General features: G+C 45.3%; 1 protein-coding gene across 9 annotated transcripts in view; it reads right to left on the bottom strand.

Moving 5' to 3' along the window:
• Positions 1 to 1,509: 1,509 nt before the first annotated feature.
• SORL1 (sortilin related receptor 1) overlaps positions 1,510 to 17,344 on the bottom strand; it is a 168,506-nt gene continuing 152,671 nt past the window's right edge. For all 9 annotated transcript variants that reach the window (XM_055548411.1, XM_055548416.1, XM_055548419.1 and 6 more), the window contains exons 43-48: positions 16,369 to 16,533; positions 14,903 to 15,077; positions 13,782 to 13,888; positions 9,927 to 10,119; positions 6,941 to 7,153; positions 1,510 to 5,570 (exon numbers count right to left, since the gene is read on the bottom strand). In XM_055548411.1, the coding sequence (XP_055404386.1) occupies positions 5,503 to 5,570; positions 6,941 to 7,153; positions 9,927 to 10,119; positions 13,782 to 13,888; positions 14,903 to 15,077; positions 16,369 to 16,533 (921 nt within the window). In that variant the 3' untranslated portion in view covers positions 1,510 to 5,502. The remainder of the gene's footprint in view (positions 5,571 to 6,940; positions 7,154 to 9,926; positions 10,120 to 13,781; positions 13,889 to 14,902; positions 15,078 to 16,368; positions 16,534 to 17,344) is intronic.

The following is a 17,344-nucleotide window of genomic DNA, read 5'->3' as shown; positions in this document are numbered from 1 at the left end:
GATGTATGGCAGAAACCAACACAACATTGTAAAGCAATAAAGCAATCATCCTCCAATCAAAAAAAAAAAAAAGACCGCACTGGCAGGACGTCCCTGGCACTGCAGTGGTTAACAGAGTTTGCCTTCCAGTCAGGGGAACTAAGATCCCACCTATGATGTGGTCAAAAAACCAAAACACGAAACAAGTAATGCTGTAACACGTTCAATGAAGACTTAAAAAAACTGTCCACATGAAAGAAAAAAAATCTTAAAAAAAAAAAAAAAAGGACCCAATTGGCACGACCTTTTTAAATAGAAGTGGACACAGACCTGTATCAAGGTTTCAAATATTAAGTTCATATGGAGTAGATTATTCCTCTAGTGGACTGTCAATCACTCATTGCTGTCCATTCAGTATTCACTGGATAACTGCTATTTATGCCCAGCCCCTTCCCACTTTTTCTCTGTGCCCCAGCTCACCAAACAACCTTCTTGTTGCAACTGGCTCCTCCCAGTACAGCTCCCATTGTGAGGAGAATGCACGGGGCACACTAACCTGCTAAGAGACAGGGCGATTTCCTGAGGTGAGTTCATGGATGAGCGTTATCTTGTCTCGAATCAGTCTCATGAGCTTGTTGAAGGTGCATTTGTCCTCAAGAGATTGACTATCATATGCCCACTATCTAAGCCTGGAAACCTAAGAACTACACTATGACCAGGGGGTAGATATCCCCTTGGGATTTTCCAGGGCATAAGACACTGGATTGAGGGTGTTTATCCTGACACTGAATGGTGTCAGGAGGCAGACGGCACAGTGATACAGAACAGGACTATTATTCTATTGAAGGATGGTTTTGGCATTTTACTTTCTGGTTAGGCAAATTCCCTAACTTCTCTGAGCCTCTTTTTCCTCATCTACCAAACAGGATGATAAAACTTCAGAGATTGATTTTTGGCTCAATATTTAAACAAAGAGCAACATCCCAGAAGATGTTACACCAGATTACCTGCCCTGTCCCACCTGTTCCACACTACCTCCCCTGACTCTGCAGGTCCACCCGCTTTTCATCACCAATCAGAGGCAAATGCAGCATCCTTCTCAGACTTCGTTGCCTCCAGAAGCTTTCCAAAAGTGTTCTCTACACACAGCTCATCGTACCGCTTCTCATCTCTTCTCTCAGATTTGAAAATTGCCCTCTTAGCAAATCATCTCCTAGGAAAGGTAGTTATGGCTTTAAGGGAGCCACATTAGTCTTTATCCCTGTGGAACAATTTTATTTACTTCAAAACAGCCATCACGTCTCCCCCCACCTCAGCCACCGCAAAGACATTGTGTTCTTCAAGGATCCACCGTCTGAGAACCAGCTTGTTAATAACAAAATTATTCCAGGTCTTAGTGTTCTCTCATCTATAAAATAAACATGCTTTTAAAACATGACAAATCAAATGGTGTTTGGAGACCATATTAACCATCTTCACTGCACTCCAAAGAACAACTCGAGACGCGAAGAGAGCAGATTTTCAAAGAAGTGTTTTCTTGACCCAGTTAAATTTTTATTCAGTGAAAAAAGTTGACATTGAGACAAAAATGATCTTAAGACTGTGTGACAATAGAGTAAAATCTTCAGCATAAACCAGTGATTCGGAAACTTATCAAGGCAACTGAAATCATAAATATCTAATTTCACTTTGGAGAGAAACAAGTATACAGTGCTTCACTTGAAGAGCAGAGTAGGCCTTTATTTTGCTGCCAATACTTTTGATTTTTGCCTAAAGGTTCTAATAATTCATAACGAGGTTTTAAGTGAGAAATGACATGGAATGGTGGAGAACAATGTTACATTTCAGCATTCATATTTGTTCCATTTGAGCTATTACACAGGAAACTAATACCATTCTCGGGTTACTTGGCTCTGATGATTTAATTCAAAATATGGCTGCTCAAAATTAGTGGGCAGAAACATACATACAACCCATCCTCTCTCAAACCGTGTTCACTGGGGGTACCCATTCTGAAAACACGCTTATCATCCATGTACCCAGTGGCACACACAGTCTTGCTATCTGCTCCTACCGCAGACTTGCATAGAAAGTAGTCTATATAAACTTAATGCACTGGCTTTAATTACACAAAAATTGTACCTGAAAGACAGCACACACTTCAAGAAAAATAATGCAATAGCAATGTCATGATACTATCCCCACATGAGTGGAGATTCTGCACAGAGTTTTATTCAGAGTCAATTCCTAAAATCAAGATGGCATCCAGTTTGCTGACTTGCCTGGGTCTTTTCTCGGAGGGACACCCCCCCCCCCCCAACTCTGCAAAGAAGAGAAACATCTCAGGGATTCACCATGACATTCTTAGTGGGAAAGTGACCAACCTATCCTGACAGGATGGGGCTTCTGCCCTTAGGGAAGTGCTGAGAACATGATCTCACTAGATGGAGAGTGACCGCTGGGTGAATACTCAGAGGAAGGGTTCTCCAGTCTTCCTGCCCCAAATGTCCTTACATGGTTGAAGCAGAGCTTCATCTAGTGGGTCACACATGAACATGCAGCTGCGTCCCCCATGTGTCCCCCTAAAATATCCCACAGTACTAACACAGATGTACCCTCTTCCCCAAATCAGAAGTTTCAACCAGTTACCCAGCTTCGTAACTATACAACCAGCTGGCCAGGGCAGCCAGAAGTCATGGGAGCATCTCACCTGTCTGGAAAAGGTTCTGCATAGGCATGGCTTCTCCCTGGACTCCTCTGCAGGACTCTCCTCTCTGTTATTTCATCCACACAGACCCACATCTCCTAAGGCTCGAGGGGCAGTCAATCCATCCAGGGGAAAAACCGGCTTCCAGATAAAATCTGTATACAGTCCCCCTGCCCGCCATACTATAGTGGTCCACTGGCGGTCCATTGTCATCCACGTGGATGTGGGCTTCTGACATTCTAATGCATCCTGGGAGAAAATAAAGCCTTTTATCCTGTACAGTGTGGACTCTGGAGGTGGCATCTCCAACGAGGTATGAAAGCCCCTTCTTCAGGGGCTCCAATTGGTCACAGTGAAGATAGTTATCCGGTCACCTTCAAAGGCTCCACGGAGTCTCTGCTCTCAATTCCTCTTGTCCCTCCCACCTCGGGACTCTCACAGGCGGCATATATACATCAAAACCTCACAAAGCTACGCAGAGCGAGGTGACGGTGCGTGCTTCAGTAGTTCATAAAAATATACAATTTACACATAGCTGCATCTGTCTAGCTTAGTCTTCAGGAACTTAGCTCTTCTGTTTATAGAAAATACTCTAGCCCTAAAAGGCTGCTTGTTCTCAAACAGCCCAGTGGCGTTTTCCAAGGGGAGGGGTGATGGCCAGTCTATACAGTACGGTGCACTAAGCATTGGCAGGCACTGGGAACAAGACGCGGACGCTCAGAAATATCTCAAGCTGCCAACTGGAGACATGTGCTCGGTAGAAAGGCTTGCCTATGGAAGAACTAAATATAAAATCTCAGTGCCTTTGATATCAGCTTTCACAAATGCCCCCCAAATTTGGCAGGGAAAGAAAAACAAGAAAATAGACTTTCCAGTGGTTCAATTAAATGACTTGCCTCCCACCAGATCATTCATCTTTCAGTTACTTAAAGTGCTTATTTAAAAGGGAAGGTGGTAGGGCTCAGAGTTTTGAATGAAACTCCAAGGCAAGACACAAGATAAAGCCAAAGAAATTCCAGTCTTTCAAAACATAACACAGGAAAGAGAAGGAAATCATGCTGGAAGAAGGCTAGTCATTTACCACCATTCGCAACATCCTAATATCTACAGCTGAAAATACTCCTCAAGCAAAACATATATATACACAAATAAAAAAAGTTTTAACTAAAAACACTTTAATTGGCTCTTTGTTTCCCAAACACTCCCCAGGTAGAATAAAACTATGTTATCAGCCAAGAATGATACTCTTGGTTAAAAGAAAGCAAAGACTTGCGAGAGGGTGATGTGTTGCATCAAAGAGGAGACGGGGTTTTGACAAAGCCTGCAGGTGAGGGACACTATGCCAAAGCATGACTTTGGAATAGATAGCCCCAGAGCTCACTGCTTCTCAGCTGGGAAGAACTTCTGCAGTGAGGTGCATACAGTAGGCATCACAACAATGCCACACACTGGGGCTGACAACAGTAGGTTTCAAGAGTGGGCATCAGTCCCCACTGGATCTCACATACCTACTAAGAGGCCATGGTCTGAATACAGGGGAGGCATTGAAAGGCAGAAGGATACAGCACAGCTTATTTTACAAAGAACATCAACTCTAGCACTGCTGCTACTGTGAGCTCGATTGAATGGTCTCGAATTCACACAGCTCCTGTAAGAGTGCACAGCATTTGCTCTTAAAATTGGGCAGGCTACAGGCGAGGGAGGTGGAAGAAGAGAATTAAAAAAAAAAAAAAAAAGAGCGAGAAGGCACTGACCTAATTCAAAGGGACTGCATATTTCAGTGTGGATTTTTAAGGGCAGAAGTGGCCACCTCAACACAAACATAAAATTTTCCATTTGAGATTTGGTAAATAAAAGCAAACCAAAATAAAATAAAATAAAACCCCCCCAAAAGGAAAAATTAGGTACTATATCTGCCAGTGTAGCTATCATGGCACAGATCTAGAATTCTCTCCCACAGCCAGAGTAATTTTTTGCAATGACAATGATACCAGTGTAGAATACAGCAGCGTTATCATTTTGTAGCTGTGAAAGCTGTGTCTTGCACAGAGGTGTGTGCAGCGAGAGTCCATCCATTAGCATAAGCGAAGAAGCGCTGCCTGCAGAGCTTCCCAAGCTACAGCTCTGTTTAGCGGAAATGGAGCAATGACTCAACAGGCTCTTCTGCCAAACACCGTCGTGTGACACACGAGCTAATAAAAATGGATTGTTTCCGGAATGGCAAAAAGACTGCTTCTGTTCCTCATTGTCCAACCCTGCAGGCGGAGGTGCTCATAAATTTTGTGGTGTCAGATGACCACTGAAGCCTGGCCCTACACAGAGTCCCAATAAATTAACAAAATAAAAGAAATGTCCCCCCTTCATACACTCAAACACTTTCGTATAAACTACCTGCAAACAAAAATTTAAATTTGAGCTTACTTTTGAGGAGGAGGGGTTCTACCCATCACTCTCTCTTGAAATCTTTATTAAATACATTTCTGCATCTTAGAAAAATAAAAAGAATGGCCAATTTATTGAACCAAAATTATCTCACAGACTTAAAAGCATGCCCAGTAAGCACAGCCCTGTAAGACCACATTAATATCCAATCAAAGCAATTTGGTTACTAAAATCAACCTGGTTTGCAGTTCACAGTTGATTACGAAAAAGTTTATTCATTCCTTTCTTTCCTTTTTTTTTTGTTTTTTGTTTTGTTTTTGGCCCATATAAAAATAACAGATTGCAACTCAAAGTGCATCTTTTAAAATAAACCATCAACTATCTTTATCAAATAAAATATTTACAACATTTGGTTTCTAGTGAGGAAAGCTCTTTCAGGCTATCACCATGGGGACGTCATCGGAAAATCCAGTTATCATCGGAGCATCTTCGTCGTCCTCCCCTAAAGGCAAGACAGTCAGTCTTTGGTAAGTTCTGGGGCACTTCTGCCTGACCCCCACCTCCCACCACTGACCCCCATCCCTACATCACAAGCCCCAGCTAGAAACGGCAGCAGCAGAGCCAGCCAGGCACAAGAATCAGTGCTGAAACCAGCCCAGCTTCTGACATTCTTGGGTCACCTGCTCCCCATCAACAGGTGGCCAACCTTCTTTTCACGGTAGCTTGAACTTAACCAAAAAAGGAAAATAAGTTTAAAGAGGAGGGATCTTATTATCCATCCCAAATTCCAATGGGTGGCTTAGGTGCCCAGTTTGAGTTATCCACACCCTATGCTAGCATGGTGAAAATCACCGTGTGTTTCATACATGCCGGGTTGGCCGAAAAGCTCCTTCAGGCTTTACAGGTGTGTCAGGTATATCTGTTAATTGTAGTAACTCACAAAGAAATAACCAGAATTAATCTTTGGCTGGCCAAAATAAAAACTGCCGGTCACAGGCATTCGTTTTGCAAAAATCCCCCAGTCAGTAATGAGTTAATTGTATTTATCAAGTAGTTTACTCCCTCCATGAGCATTTTGGAATTTGAGCACGCATACATTTATTTAAGAACGGGGACATTTCCTTCTCTTCCCCAGGTCATATACCACCAATACATAAAAGAAGAACGGCCAGTGAGGTTGTGCTAGCCACAGGAGAGAGAAACAGCATGATGGGAAGGGTCATTTAAACAGAGACCGATGAAGAAAGCATTGCTTTTTGTCAGTCAAGACAAACATCTCCAAAGATATCAGACCTCCAACTGTGAGGGATGAGAGGGGTCGGAAATTCTTGAGAATCTGCTGCCACTTTGGAAACACCCAAAGCCCAGGCAGGGTCCACCCACACCCTTTGTGTACAAGGCAAGCCCCACCTGTTCTTTGACAGAATTCCCTGTCTTGGGCATGCTATCAAACAGTTTTGTTCAGTTGCTCAGTTGTGTCTAACTCTTTTGTGACCCCATGGGCGGTAGCCCACCAGTCTCCTCTGTCCATGGGCTTTCCCAGGCAAGAATACTGGAGTGGGTTGCCATTTCCTTCTCCAGGGGATCTTCCCAGACCAGGGATCAAACCCACATCTCCTGCATTGGCAGATGCATTCTTTACCACTGAGCCACCAGGGAAGCCCCCACTGAACAGAGGACTGGTATTTTAATTTAGGAGCAATTGCAAAGTAAAGGGCTCCAACTGATTCACCCCAAAGCAGTGGGATTATTGGTTAATGAAGAACTCTGCTAGCATCAAAAGATGAGCTCAAGGTAGGCAATTCCTCAGCAAGCCCCTGGCTTTGAGGGGTCTGCCCCAGGAGGGAGAACCTTGCACCCTGCCCCACTCACCCAGGTCATCCCCCGAGGAGAAGATGGCCGAGCCCAGCCTGGAACTGTAGTGGCTGTTGGCGAAAGCCGTGAAGCTGTTCTGCAGCCTCCGATGCTTTGTGTATAGGATGGCGAACCCGACGCCCAGGCTCAGCAGGATCAGGAACAAGATGGGGACCACTACGGCAGCTACATCGGTAGATTTGGCAGCCTGGATCGTTGATGCATCTCCACCTGCCAAATCAAGACACCAACCCATAGGGCTCCCATGGGAGAGCAGGAGAAAGGACCAGGCAACCCCTCGCCACCCTAGCCACCCAAACGATGCTGAGAGTCTGCAGCAGCTCCCCGACTCGCCTGTCCCATGTGGCACGTTCCTGCACGTGACACCCCAATGTTTCCCAACTCCTCACCACGAGCTGATGGAGGACAGGCCTCATGCGTGCAAATACGGTAATTACATCAGGCTCCTAATCACTGCCTCGTTGGTTATTTAGATAATCTCTTGGAAGGGAGACCTTTGTTGGGGTATCAACACTGATTTCATTAGCATTATTACTTAAGACCACTTGCTTGCCTTACATAAGAGGATGTGAAATCAGACCACTAATTAACGAGATTGCAATTATTTCCCCCTACTTGGCACCAAAGTCACTCTGAACTGCAATTACCTGAAGCTCCATTAAGTGATACAAACGAGATTCCTTTACTGCAATACTGACTTAACAGCTCGTGAAGTTTTATGAGGTTTATTTTTTACTTAAAAGAGAAAGAGGGAATCTTTCCATATACATTTAACATTTTTTAAAAGCTCTCTGCAAAGCCTTTTGGGTGTCTATAACCTATCAGTGATATTCCCTTCCCATTGTCTTCAACAAATACTAGCTTTATCATGATGTACTGATACGGTTGTAGCAACAAGACTCTGTTGGGTTTGCGCCAGTTTTTCTGGAAAGGGCAGACTTTGCATGGCAGAAATCCTGGGGAAAGTCTGAGCCTGCAGCAGGAACACAGTCATGTGAGTCAGTTTTAGCTAAGGAAGCAAAGTGGACATCCTTGGTCTCCATGAGAAGCCTCATTAGCCTTGACGCTGTTCCCTGGTGCAGGGTGAGGAGATGGGGCTAGGCCTCCTCCTCATGGGGAAAGTTCAGTAATTACACAGGGATTCATCACAACAGGTCCCCATAAAGATGAGCCACAGAACAGCCATTTCCTGCAAGCCTGATATAACAATTCAATATCCGTGTCTTTCATTTCCTTCACTATTGACTTTACTAGACAAAACTCTCCCCAGTCTCAGTCACGTGTCCCAACCTAATCTCAACTGTGAAGTGGTAACCAGGGGCAAAGTTCTGCGCTGGAGCAGTCAAGAGGAAGCCAGCATGGCGGAGGCGACAGAAATGGAGCTCGTTCCCACCCCCACCCACCTCCAAGGGGATGTGAACATCACAGGGCAGGATGTGGTCCAAGGAAATGTCTACCCGAGCAACTCTCCCACCTGACAATCCTGCTGGCACATGTCCTCACGGCAGTTTTCCCCAAAGTCTATTTCACAGGTGGCTACTTAGTTTTACTTAAAAAGGAGGTTCTGCTTAAGACACACTAAGACAGGAGTTTGGCTGGTTGTTTTGTGTAGGAACTTTACAGAACTGCGAACGGGCTACAATTCTCCAAAGGGATGTGATGTACCAGGTTTCCTTTTAAAATTTTTATTTATTTTTTATTTTTGGCCCCGCTGGGCCTCTATTGCTGTGCATGGGCTTTCTCTAGCTGTGGCGAGCAGGGGCTATTTTCCAGTTGCAGTACGTGGGTTTCTTACTGCAGTGGCTTCTCGTGTCGCGGTGCATGGGCTCTAGGCACACAGGCTTTAGCAGTTGCATCGCTCGGGCTCTAGAGGGCGGACTCAGCAGCTGTGCGTGGTGCATGGGCTTAGCTGCTCCTCGGCATGTGGAATCTTCCTGGCCCAGGGATGGAACCTGCGTCCCCTACACTGTCAGGCGGGTTCCCATCCACTGTGTCACTAGGAAAGTCCCAAGGTCTCCCTCTTTAGAGAGATGCCAAGGATAGGTTATTCCACTAGAAGCCACCCCGGGAAGGGTGATAGAACAGACAAAAGGTCTAACATACAATTCTGAGCTTAAGCACTGGTTGGTTGTTGACTGGGAGTAAATGTAACTAAAAAGACCAGTGGCAAAACATTTCTTGAAATCCTGGGTAAGCTATTACGACCTGAGCAGAATTTCTGTGTAAATGGGAGGTTCCTCCCCCTTGTCATAAGCATGGCCCCACACAGCTGTCTGTCAGTGTCCAGAAGACAGAGATCCCAGACTGACCTCAAGATGTGATCTGAGGGTGATGGCAAAGATGGAGGGAAGGCTGGGAAGTCAGTGACGCTGTGATGAGATAATCTATTGACTTGCAAAATCATGGGGAATATTAGCATACTAGAGGCTCTGAAAGGTCCTCCAGAAAATAAAAACAAAACTCATTAGGCTATGGCTTCTCAAACAGAATCTCCTTTTTAAACAAAACATTTCCTTTCTTCTGACTTACATTCAGAATATGGTCACCTTGTAACCCTAGCACCTCACACCATGCCTGACTAGGGAAGGATTTGTTAAATAAATCAATGCCTGATTAAGCTGATGCATAAACGATTTTCTTTAGCACTGCAAGAATATTTCAAATGCATTTTTAGAAAGACACATGTTCATCAAGGGTTTCCCAGGTGGCTCTAGGAGTAAAGAACCCACCTGCCAATGCAGGAGACTTGAGATGCGGGTTCGATCCCCGGGTCAGGAAGATCCCCTGGAGGAGGACATGGAAACCCACTCTAGTATTTTTGCCTGGAGAATACCATGGACTGAGGAGGCTGGAAGGCTATAAAGTCCATAGGCTCACAAAGAGTCTGACATGACTGAAGCGACTGAGCACACATGCACATGTTCACCAAACCACGCTACATCCTTGATATATTTCCCGGAAAATGGTAGCAACAGTGACTTACCAGACCCCAACTCATCATAAAGCAGGACTGCAGGCTCCCCACAGATCTGGCTTCCGAAAAGACATCGTGCTTGGACAGTGAAAGTATAATTATGACCCAGTTTCAGGTTGGAAATTTTAAAGAAATTGTCCGTAGTGTTCCCAAGGTAAGCTGAGATATTCATGACACTATCAAACATGTGTATCTCGTAGCCCTGAAAACAAACACAGGAGGGACTGCTCAGGAAGTTAAGCAAGGAAACCCACAGCTTCTGTTACGGGTTACAACTTTATATGAGCTCCTCCCTGCAGGGACTGATAGATGTTAAAGCACTGTATCAGTTCTTTATATATTATAACTGAGATTAGATTCAGAAAATAGGCATTTTCTCATCCCCAAAGTCTCAAATAACTACCACATCTGCTTCTGAGCCACACAGCAGAAGTGGAAAAACAAAAGTCATTTTAACAAACACTGATTTTTCAAAGTTCTGGTCGGTTCACTCATCTCCAGGAATGTTTAAATGCCACAAAGAATCCATATAATTAAAGCAACAATTCACTGTAATGGGATTGGACTAATCCAGGTAGCAGTGGATTTCAGCCATGAGGTTTAAAAAAAAAAAAAAGGAATTTGCAATAGTGAAAATGAGACATTGCTCCTTAAAACAGCCGGTGGGAACTCCACTGTCAGCTGCCAGCTCACTTCCTATCTCCTTTCTTTCCGACTCTTCCAAGCTGATCTTAGCCCCAGTCCAGCCTGGCCTTGAACCCAGCAGCACTGCAGCAGCTTAGATCTATTCACTGGGGGAGTATGGAATAAGCCTCCTACTTAGACTGGCTCAGCGTGAGTCCTTGGCTCCTGTGCTGGAAAAGTCCCTCTTGGAACAGCCCGAACCCAGCATGCTGGCTGGGATCAGGACAGACTTCCAGACTTCTGGGTCAATCTCCACGTTTTCCAGCATCAGAGCTACTGGCACCTCCTCTGTCGCCATAAAACCCCTTCTCCTCTCTATCTCTACTCACATATTGGGCCGCATGGCATAATCATGATTTCCTGGTTCTTGTTCTATTGACCTGCACCTTCTCTGAACTCCAAGTCAGGTAGCAGGAAGAAGGACCCATCCAGCTTAGGCCAGAACCCTCCAATGGGAATGGAATACTGATTGCAAGCCCAACCATTATTAAGGTGGGCTCCTGCCACCCTGATGCCAACTGGGTGTCCTGGACCACCTGCCTGGAGTCCCCACTCCTACATACTTGTTTAGAAACTAGTAACTAGCATTTATTATCTTCTAACATATATGTGATATAGGACATTTGCAAAACACATAAAGGTATTTAAAAAAATGGAAAATGATACAAATGCTAGCCACCCAAAATTTACTGGACTGATCCTTTTCTGGTGGGCATTAGGGTGTCTCTTCTTAATTACTGTCATAAATAAAATTCTTTGTGCACATTTGTTTCCTTAGAGTAAAATCCTAGAAGAATTACTGGATCAAAGGATGTCACATTTTCAATGTTTCTGATACCTACTGTAAGTGCCTTACAGAATGTGGAGCCCATTCATTCTCCCAGGGGGCTCCTCTTTCCAGCTATGACTCTCTTACTGGTGCTGCTGCTGCTGCTGCTGCTGCTGCTGCTAAGTCGCTTCAGTCATGTCCGACTCTGTGCAACCCCATAGACAGCACCCCACCAGGCTCCCCCGTCCCTGGGATTCTCCAGGCAAGAACACTGGAGTGGGTTGCCATTTCCTTCTCCAATGCATGAAAGTGAAAAGTGAAAGGGAAGTCGCTCAGTCGTGCCCGACTCTTAGCGACCCCATGGACTGCAGCCCACCAGGCTCCCCCGCCCATGGGATTTTCCAGGCAAGAGTACTGGAGTGGGGTGCCATTGCCTTCTCTGCTTACTGGTACTATCCCTCCCCAAAACTTTTGTCAGTGTAATGTGAAAGTGCTCTATCTTTGCTGTTTAGATTCCTAGTGGGGCTGAAACTATTTCCTTTTGCTCACTGTTGCTTGAAACTTTTGTTACCTGTACCTTATTCAAAATGAGAATAAGGTGACCCTTGAACAGTGTGTCAGTTGTGGCTCTGACCCTCAAAAATCTGAGAATGACTTAGAGTGCATCCACTGGATTCATGGTTCTGCATCTTTGGATCCAACTATCTGCAGATTGTCTGGTATATTAAGTCCCCTACACATGAACGAGTTCCATTCAGAGAGTGCATTTGTAAGTCCAATTTGTTCGTTAAGTTCAACAAAGTTAGCCTAGGTACCCGACTAACACAATTGGCTCTATACTACTACTTTGACGCTTCCTTCTGGCCATTCCAGGGCTTCCCTGGTGGCTCAGTCAGTGAACAATCTGCCTGCAATGCAAGTGGCCCAGTCAGTCCCTGGGTCGAAAAGATCCCCTGGAGAAGGAAATGGCAACCTCTCCTGTATTCTTGCCTGGGAAATCCCATGGACAAAGGAGCCTGGTGGGCTACAGTCCACAGGGTCACAAAGAGTCAGACACAACTTAGTGACTAAACCATCCACATCTGGACATCCTGGGCTGGAAATGAAGATGTACTGTATCTTCATTTGAAGATATGAAATGAAGAAATACTGTACTCTATACAGTGAAAAGTCAAAGTGTTAGTCACTGAGTCGTGTCTGACTCTGCGACCCCATGGACTGTAGCCTTCCAGCCTTCTCAGTCCATGGAATTCTCCAGGCAAGAATACTGGAGTGGGTACCAATTCCCTTCTCTGAGGGATCTTTCTGACCCAGGGGTTGAACCTGGGTCCCTTGCATTGCAGGCAGATTCTTTACCATCTGAGCCACCAGCGAAGCCCACTCTATACAGAACTGTAAAGTACACAAAAGCACAACCACTTGCAGAGGACACACACATGACAACCATGCCAGACACGTGAACTAACTTACGTGACTGGACGTGTGAACCCACGCTCGCATCTTTGGAAGTTCACAATCTGAAGGTTCATGGGAGGGGACTTACTGTACTGTAGGCTATCTGTGGACGTGCACAGCTCAAATCTGCATTTTTCAAGGGTCGTATTTCTGTTTTGAATTTGTTTGAAAGCCTTCTTTATACTTATGTATATTAACCATTTATATGTCACCGTTGTGAGAGTTGTGAAGAATTTTCACATTTAATTTCTCTTTGCTTCTGGCATTACACTGTGATGATTTAAAGCCATTGGGGTCTTTGCGGACATCATACCCCAAAAAAGCCGTTGTTGATTTTTATTGTGTCTCTATTTAGCTCATGCTCTGCTCACAATGGAGCCAAGCAGCTTCATTCAAGACCCTTGGGTGGCAAATCTGTTTCCAGGTGCCACACGCCTCCTCCTATCTCCTGCTGTGAATATAGTAATTGGCCTGCTAATAACAAAACACGGTGTTTTTCGTATGTCAACAGACTATCTTCGAGCACTTCCTGTTCACTGGAAAGAAACTGATGAGATTCCAGGCTGGCAGCGCAGCTCGGTTCCCCTGTACTGAAGCCATACCATAGCCCTGCCCTCAGACTATCTGGGAGAGATGGGCCCTGGGTGCCGGTGCTGAGTCCCAGTCAAGCCCTAGGAAGCACAGCGAGGACTCCAGCCCATTTCCCTGTCTTTCAGGGGACGACCAGTTCACAGCTGAAAAGTGCTTAGTGCAGAGATTCGCATCTTTAATGGGCAGTATAAACATTTGGCTAATTAGCAATCCCATCGAAAATGGTCCTCTAATTCTCGAGTTCACTCCCCTGCCCTATTCTTTCTTTTGACTCCGTCTATGCCAGCAGGCTGTTAACGAGCTCATCTCCAAAATGGGATTTCAATTAGATTTCCAAAGCCATTGAAAAGGAGGGGAGAACTTACCCTGCTTTCATTAAAATACTTTTCTTTCAAAGCTAGGCTTTTCCAAAACAGAAGGACGTGGTCATTTTCTGTGATGATTTTTAAGGCATCAGGTGCTAATAATGAAACTGAAAATGAAAGATGAAGTAGAAGACAGTTAGTGGCTATACACGTGAGTCTCTGCTTTCTTGTCCATCAAAAGTTGATGAAATAACACTAACCCTAAAGGAATTAGTTAAGGAAGAAAAAAAAAAACACATATATCCACTTAGTATAGAGCCTAGCACATTCTAAACACTCTTTAACTGACATCTTTGTTGTTATAATGTCTTTAGCCAAGAAATTTGGATGGTGTCTAATTTAGTAGCCCTTAGACCAAAAGATGGTCGAAAACAAATGGGGATGGGGTGAGGCTGGACTAGTTCAAAGCCTGCCAGCACTTCTGCTTTGGTTCCAGTCTGCTTTCCTGACCCAAATTCCAGAGGGGCTCAGTGAGGGCCTAGAAAGCTCAGCCCGAAGACAGAGCTCCGGAATGACCACAAAGTATGTTGCAGGCCCACAGTCCACACTGCCAGCCTCCAATACTGTCACTCCTGATGTCGTCTGCTGCTGTCCAAATAACTGCGCTTACTACCTGCTCTGTGAACTTGAACCTGACCTGAGCCAGCCTAGGGCTGGAAGCAAATCACCCTCTAAGGTATTACCCAACTTCTGGTCTCTGTCCATTTCTATCTGATATTGCCCTAGGAACCACGATGACTTCAGTCCAGGTACACAGATGCAATGTTTGGCTTTAAGGGGCAAAGAGTCAGTTTCATTTCCTAACTCTCTTGAAAATGTCAAAACCAGCTAGGGGAAGGGAGATCACAGGGGACAGAGAATACAGAAAACGACAGCCACTATCCTGCCTACGGTGCCCCTACCACCACCTGCAGCCCAGAGCCCGGGACCCCTGTACAGCTCTGCCCCAGCCAGGATATGCAGGGTCATCTTTGCACTTCCTGGGCAAGTCCTGATGGAAATCCCATGTCTTCAAAAAAATAAAAGAGAAAAAAAAAAAAGAAACGCCACACCTCGAGAAGTCCTAGCAGCAATGGGGTGCCCTGCTGTGTGAGAAGGCCTCTAATCTCTCGCCAGTTTACCCGTGGTAATTTTGATACTGGAGTCTTTGCTCATGTTCCCCAGCTGGACAATGATGTGATATTTCCCTCCAGGCTCCAACTTGTTCAGCGTGTATTCCACGGTACTGTTGCGGGATTTCACTTTGTAGCTCCTCTCACTCTTTCTTATTAGATCTTTAACTGCAATTGCATATAACTGGGACAAGAAAAAGACATCTTAATGGTAATCAGAAACCTGGCCTTTTCTACTCTTTGAAGTTCAGTGGCGGCCATGCGACAGAAGTATGTCAGTGGCTGTGACCCCCCAAAATAATATTCTGGGTCACAACATCTGACTCTGTTCTTTGGAAAGCCTCTGGGGTGGTCAGGTCCAACTTTACAACAAGTATTCATGCACAGAACTGTGCACAGAATTATCAGTATGATCCCAAAAAACCACCCAGCCCTGGGATGGCAGGGAGGGCGAGGGGATGGAGGTCAAAGCAGCCTGGGAAAGTGAAAGTGGGAGATGTTTCTAGAATAAATGACTCTTCTTTTAGGGTCAGCTGTTTAGTTGCCAAGTTGTATCAGATTCTTGCAACCCCAAGAACTGCAGCATGTCAGGATCCTCTGTCCATGGGATTTCCCAGGCAAGAATCCTGGAGTGAGTTGCCATTTCCTTCTCTAGGGGATCTTCCAAACCCAGGGATGAAACTCGTGCCTTCTGCACTGGCCAATGGATTCTTTACCACTGAGCTACCAGGGAGCCTTCTCTTAGGGCTGCTGCTGCTATTGCTAAGTCGCTTCAGTTGTGTCCGACCCTGTGCAACCCCAAAGACAGCAGCCCACCAGGCTCCCCCATCCCTGGGATTCTCCAGGCAAGAACACTGGAGTGGGTTGCCATTTCCTTCTCCAATGCAGGAAACTGAAAAGTGAAAGTGAAGTCGCTCAGTCGTGTCCGACTCTTAGCGACCCCATGGACTGCAGCCCACCAGGGATCCCACCATCCATGGGATTTTCCAGGCAAGAGTACTGGAGTGGGGTGCCATTGCCTTCTCCATCTCTTGGGGCAGAGGCCAGCAAACTTTTTTAATAAAGGTTCAGATAGTAAATATCTTAGGCCTTGAAGGTTAGATGGTATGTACCACAATTACTCAGCTCTCTTGTTTGTAGCATAAAAGTAGCCATAGATAACATGTAAACAAATGGGTATAACTTGGTTCTAATAAAACTTTATTTAGAAAAATAGGCAGTGGGCTAGATTTAACCTGCAGGCCAACTGTTGGCGAAGGCAGAGAAAAGGAGGAACAAACCAATACAGCAGCCAGGACGTGACAGCAAAGAGGAGATACCTATGAGGATCCTGTCTTTGGCGGAAATGAGGGGGGACCTCCTGCTGAGCTACACGCACCAGGCCTAGGTTTCCTGCCCCATTACAGGACCCCCCTGCCCCCAAACCAAACCACGTCCAGAATAAGCAAGGTCGCCAGCACGCCTGGCCTGCTCACCAGGTCCTGGTCCGGAGAATCGTACGGGGATTCCCACTTGATGACAGCAGAGGTTTTGCCCATATGGACCACGTGCAGGTGACGGGGAGGAAGCCGGCTATCCGGGATCATCCTCACCACGACATAGTCAGAGGATGGCCCCTGGTAAGGCACCACCACCCGGACCTGAAACAAACACCACGCGAACTCACGCAGTGGTCAGCAAACTATTTTTACCCCAACAAGACAATGACACAGGTGCACAGTTAAAATTCAAGGCATACAAAAAGATGCAGGGTAACCACCTACCCCAGATCTCTCGTCCATTTCCCACAGGCAGTACTAGTAATGATTTTACATGCTTCCTTCCAGAAATGCCCAATGCAGATATAAGCACAGATACACAGGGATGGGAGGTGTGTGTGCAGACACATACATAAATACATGCGTGTGCTTATGCATGTGTGTGCATGTGTAACTTATTGTCCTTAACTTATTTACACAAATGGAAAACCATTACACACATAATCATGCTCTTTGGTTCCTTTACTTAATAATACAGCTTGGGAATTTTTCCAAATCAGTACATTTAGTTTGTTGTATTTGTGTTGGATGACTGCCCTGTATTCCATCTCAAAGATAAGCTGTAATACTTTTAACCAGTCTTCTCCTGATAGATGTTTGTTTCAAATCTTTTGTTTTCACAAGTAATAGTAGTCCAAACATGATTTTCCGTATACCTTGGTACACATGTAAAAGCATGGCCAAATTCCTAGAAGTGGAATCTGATACAAGCTTTATCTATTCCTGAGACCCATTTACCAAGTTCTCAGTCCTGCACAAGGGAGCTGCAGATGGTTAAGTGGCCGTTCATTCTGTGCTTCAAGTAAAAACCTGATGCTTGTGGAGAACTATCCTCTCATCTCTCTCCTTCCCTCCTCCCACCCCCTCACACTGAACACACACACACACACACACACACACACACACACACACA

This window comes from Bubalus kerabau, chromosome 15, assembly GCF_029407905.1.
Source record: "Bubalus kerabau isolate K-KA32 ecotype Philippines breed swamp buffalo chromosome 15, PCC_UOA_SB_1v2, whole genome shotgun sequence".
Lineage (NCBI taxonomy): Eukaryota > Metazoa > Chordata > Mammalia > Artiodactyla > Bovidae > Bubalus > Bubalus kerabau.
This window is presented reverse-complemented; position numbering and strand designations above follow the sequence as displayed.